A 6,000-nucleotide genomic window follows, 5' to 3' on the forward strand; every position below is an offset into this window, starting at 1 on the left:
TGCTCTCTGCACAGTAAGACTGCTTCTGACAATATGGTAAAAACATCCAAGTGATCAGTCCTACAGGCAAAAAAACTGAGGTTAGGAAAATAATTGGCTGATAATTTTAATTTTATTAATGACAAAAAAGTTAATGAAATACAAAAACAAACAAAGAAACAAGAAACCTTATGTCATGCATAAGAAAGTGCTCTTTTTAGACTTATTCAAATATTTATACATGATAGGGTTAAATTTGTTGAAACTGATTTTGAAACTACCATGTAATGTGTTCTTGTCTACAACACATCCCCAGGGACAGACTGCTCTATTGGTGAACAGACACGCACCTCCACAAAACAAAAAAAGATCTGTATTTTGAAAATAAAATAATTGTAGTACGTTTACAAATACCGTCGCATTAGTGTAATTTTTCAAACAGTGAATTGCATTCTATTTTTCTACCACTAGGTGTCACCACATGACTAAAAGCCAGAATTTTGATGACATTTAGTGCCTTTACAGCAATTAAAGAGATATGAAATATATATTTTTTCTTTCTTTCATGATTCAGATAGTTCCTTTAGTAAATTGTAATACCTTTTAATGAGCCAACAAAATCAATGTTTTTTTTATTCCTTAAGCTTTCAAGACCTAACAGGTCTCTTCTTCAGATGTAGATACAAGCTGTCTGAAGATGATATATTCTTATATATTTTGTGTGTAAATAAAAAAAAGTCAGTTTCCAGGTAATTGGATTAGCACAAAGTCAGTCCGGATCAATAGTTACCCATAAATTATATCTTCAGATGTAGTAGGCAGGGATGAACGTGTGGAAATAGCCGACTGGGTGATTTTATGGAGTAAAAAACAAGATTTTGTTGTTCCATTAAAAGATATAACAATCTACTAAAAGAATATTCTTTGTGTGACAAATAAGGCCATGACCCTTTTTCTGTTATAGGGACATGAAGCCCAAAGCATTTCTTTCATGATTCAGATAGAGAATACAATTTTAAACAACTTTCCAATTTATTTCTATTATTTAATTTGCCTCCTTCTCTGGTTATCCTTTGCTGAAAGGTTTATCTAGACAAGCTTGGGACAGCAGAGAACCTAGGTTCTAGCTGTTGATTGGTGGCTGCATATATATATTGATTGTGATTGGCTCACCCCTTTGTTCAGTTAGAAATCATTAGTGCATTGCTGCTCCTTCAACAAATGATACAAAGAGAATTAAACAGATTAGATAATAGAAGTAAATTAGAAAGTTGTTTACAATTGTATTCTCTATCTGAATCCTGAATGAAATTTTTTGGGTTTCATGCCCCTTTAAGGTCATTTTAAAGGGATATGGAAATCAACGTTCATGACTCACACAATTAAAAAAAAAAAATCTATACATAAATAGCTTTGTTATCAAGTTTACATCTTTATCTTGGTCTCCTTTGTTCAAAGGTGCAAAGAAAAAGGATATATGAATATTAATTATTGTTGTTTGCTTATAACTATGTGTTTAACCCCCTGCAAATGGAGTTAAACACATATGTAAAGTCAGCTTCAGGGCAGTAATGTAGTACTGGGAACTTACTGTGCACATCTGGTGAGCCAATGACAAGAGGCATATGTGTATAACCACCAATCACCACCTAGCTCCTAGTAGGTATTGCTGCTCTGGGATTAAACACATAGCTCTATGCAAACAACAATAATAATATGCTTAACATACAAAATAGAAGCGCCCACTTATAATAATATTCAAAAAAGTATATATGCACACTTATATGTTGAAAGGATATATAGCTGATAAATGATTACCGCTGTTGGTTAAAACAGGGTTGCTGCCTCTTAAATGTCACGGCACTGGAGACCGGGAGAAAGCTAAATAGAAAAAAGAAAAAGAGAAAAAAAGGCGCAACACCTCTAAGTGCAGTATGTCAGATAATACACAATATTTATTGGTTTACACTCACAAATAAAAACTCACAAAGTATAACCTCAACCGAAATGAGGTATGAGATGGGCACCTGAGAACCGTTATGGTCTCTCAAACGATCTCCATCAAGATACTGTTTCAGCAGCAGGTCTTTAAAATATGAAAATGTATCCGACTTTCACAGGCTGTGTTCACATGCACTCGTGGAATCAGGCCTCTGACGAAGTAGGGAGAACCCCTACGAAATGCGTAAGGCCACGCCCACCGTCTACACGCTACCGTAGTCAGCTGATGCAAGCTGCCGGCATATTTGCTTGCATACAGCTGATCCTTTGAGTGGCGGTTTTTATATGGATTTTATCTGTTTTTAACTGTTTGGACCTCACCATATGGGAATGTTTTGGAGATCCTGATTCCACAAGTGCATGTGAACACAGCCTGTGAAAGTCGGAGACATTTTCATATTTTAAAGACCTGCTGCTGAAACAGTATCTTGATGGAGATTGTTTGAGAGACCATAACGGTTCTCAGGTGCCCATATCATACCTCATTTCGGTTGAGGTTATACTTTGTGAGTTTTTATTTGTGAGTGTAAACCAATAAATATTGTGTATTATCTGACATATTGCACTTAGAGGTGTTGCGCCTTGTTTTCTCTTTTTCTTTTTTCTAATAATATGCTTAAAGGGACAGTCTACACCAGAATTGTTATTGTTTTAAAAGATAGATAATCCCTTTTTTACCCATTCCTCAGTTTTGCATAAACAACAGTTATATTTATATATTTTTTTACCTCTGTGATTATCTTGTATCTGAGCCTCTGCAGACTGCCCCTTTATTTCAGTTCTTTTGACAGACTTGCAGTTTAGCCAATCAGTGATGGCTCCCAGGTAACTTCACGTGCATGAGCACAGTGTTATCTATATGAAAAACATGAACTAACACCCTCTAGTGGTGAAAAACCTGTTAAAATGCATTCTTAAGAGGCGGCCTTCAAGGTCTAAGAAATTAGCATATGAACCTCTTAGGTTAAGCTTTCAACTAAGAATACCAAGAGAACAAAGTAAAATTGGTGATAAAAGTAAATTGGAAAATTGTTTAAAATTACATGCTCTATCTGAATCATGAAAGTTTATTTTGGACAAGACTGCCCCTTTAAACATATTATTTGCACTTTTATGTCCATGAGAGAATTCTATGGTATGCTGAGGAGCAGGCAAGTACCTTGACCAGTATATGTATAATATTGTTGTAAACACTGCTACCATATAGTTCACAAATCATGTGCACGCTCCTTAGCATACCTCAGTATGCTCTCATGGAAAAACACTAAGTTTCAACAAAAGAGACCAAGAAATAAGAGGTACATTTGAAAATAGAAGTAAACTGGATTTTCTTTTTTAAATTATACTCTGTATCTGAATGATAAAAGTTTCATTTTGACTTCCATATCCCTTTAAATGCTTAAAGGGGAGGTTAAGAATCAGTTTTAGGCCACGTTGGCTGATGCTTTGGGAAAATCTAGAGCTTTTGCAAGTAATAACCAAATTATTTTTCTGGTTTACAGATGAACGCAGAAGGAAGCGTAGACGATGTCTTCACTCAAGTTAGCGCTGCACTAGATGCACTGAAATAAAGAGGAAAAATCAATGGAAAAATAACGCCTTATTCCCCTCCCTAAATGCCCCATGGAACCTGTGCACTCGCGGCTTTACCCCATCTGACCATACTTCGCCATCGCTGCTTTTGCACAACTCTCCAACCATCAGGAGACTTGAAGGAATTTGTCGTCCTTCCTGTAGGAAGGTTCTGCACACTTGATCCGTTTGTGCTTCCCCAGAGTGCTATCCTCACGCTCCATCCTGTTTTTTTAAGCGGTAAACAACTTCGAGAAAACATGCAAAGCTATTTGAATTGGCTTCATGTTTTTTATTTATTTTCTTGGTCTGTTCTTTCTCTATCTGTTGCTTTCTCCTGGCTGGAGACATTTTCTTCCAGAACAGGAAAACCTCCTTTGAAGAATGTTTCCTTAAGAGGACAAGAATTTAGATATTTCTGTGGACTTGACAAAAAGTCAGTGGTTTTTAAGAGCTTTGTACCGACTCTCCAGTCGATTAACCCCTTTGATTGCCAGAAAGATCTGCAACGTTCTCTGGCAGCCGAAGAGTTAAATAGAAAGTTCAAAGAGAGGTATTTCCTCTTGGCTCCCATTTAGCTCCTTCGAGACAGATGCTGGGACACCTCTGACCTTAATATGAAGGACAACACTAGTGGAAGGAAGATGCAGGGAGAATGGGTTTTCGCAAAAACAAAAAATTGTTTGGGATGTTTTCAAAACCAAATGAGGCAGACACCATATTTTTTGTGCATAAAATAATATTATATTACTGCACTATTATTAAAAAAATACATGAAACTGAAGAAATTGCCCTAAATTACTATTTTTTTTGTTGGCAGTATTGGCATTTAGGTTGAGAGTATCTTCATATGCTGTCACTTATTTCTACAATAAATCTAACTTGTTTGCACATCCATCATGAGATTATGATTCCATTTGCCCTCAATAGTGTTAATGTCCCTGTTTACAGAGCTTTTCTTTTCTATACAGTACAAGAGTAAATACAACCATGTTTGGAGCATTAGAGGACACGTAACTAATATATATTAAATATTAGTTCCTACTACATTGTACCTTACGATGTGCAATCATACCGAATGGATGTAAAGTCACAAGCTATTTTCCAACGTATGACACAAAATGAAGAGAAAAAAAGTATTGGCGATACTACGAGTTATCAGTTTGGTTGGCACCCTTAGGCAAGAGCTACTCAGATACTTTAATCATTTTAATTATTTTTATATACACATCATATACCAGCAATTAAGAGTTGCATTAAAAAGCGCCTGCATACACAATAAGGGCTAGGTTACAAGTGGTAATGATTACCGCGACTTTAGAGCTCTGTTTAACTGTTTCGCGAAACTAAAACGTTGCACAAAACGCATCAAAAATACATTACAAATTACAGTTACACTCATAATAACACCATCTAATAATAATTATTTAAAAAAAAATATTGCATACCAAAGTTATAAGGACTCAAAGATATGTCTCAGATTTAAGGGAAAAAAAAGGCAGACAAAGGGCTTTACCATAGACACAAATACATCTTTAAAAAAAATGAATATTTATGTATATGTTACGTAAGGTAAGATATCTGGGTAATCCTAGGATTACCTGGGTAAAACGGACATTACCCAAGCAGCTGTGGATAAAACCGAAAGTAATGTAATTCCCCCATCTACACTTTTTTCTTTTGCCTCCACCTGAGGGGTTCAAGGAAGGGACGCGTTAATTCTCTGGCATCCACCCCAAGTGAACGTAGGCCAGTAAAGGCAAAAAAGATAGTGAAGATGAGGGAATTGCAGTCCATAGTATAAATATTTGATGCAGTGACTCAATGCACTCTGAGAAGATTTAAGATGTTACATCGGGCTTTACCCCACAGCCTCTTGGGTAATGTCCGTTTTACCCCGGTAATGCTAGGATTACCCAATATCTGACTTTACCCACAACATATATAATATATATACAAATGTCTTTATATGTATACATATGCATTTATGTATTTACAGACATATATACACATATAAACACATACAAATGTACACATATATACACATATAAACACATACAAATGTACACATATATAGACATATAAACACATACAAATGTACACATATATACACATATAAACACATACAAATGTACACATATATACACATATAAACACATACAAATGTACACATATATACACATATAAACACATACAAATGTGCACATATATACACATACAAATGTACACATATATACACATATAAACACATACAAATGTACACATATATACACATATAAACACATACAAATGTACACATATATAGACATATAAACACATACAAATGTACACATATATACACATATAAACACAAACAAATGTACAGATATATAGACATATAAACACATACAAATGTACACATATATACACATATAAACACATACAAATGTACACATATATACACATATA

At 34.9% G+C, this 6,000-nt stretch overlaps 1 protein-coding gene across 1 annotated transcript in view; it reads left to right on the forward strand.

The window, feature by feature from the left end:
• Positions 1–4,449, forward strand: part of AK1 (adenylate kinase 1) — a 72,718-nt gene extending 68,269 nt beyond the window's left edge. Inside the window, exon 7 of the mRNA XM_053696050.1 lies at positions 3,483–4,449. Within this exon, the coding sequence (XP_053552025.1) occupies positions 3,483–3,551 (69 nt within the window). The 3' untranslated portion in view covers positions 3,552–4,449. The remainder of the gene's footprint in view (positions 1–3,482) is intronic.
• Positions 4,450–6,000: the final 1,551 nt, after the last annotated feature.

The sequence above is a fragment of the Bombina bombina genome, chromosome 12, assembly GCF_027579735.1.
Source record: "Bombina bombina isolate aBomBom1 chromosome 12, aBomBom1.pri, whole genome shotgun sequence".
NCBI classification, from domain to species: domain Eukaryota; kingdom Metazoa; phylum Chordata; class Amphibia; order Anura; family Bombinatoridae; genus Bombina; species Bombina bombina.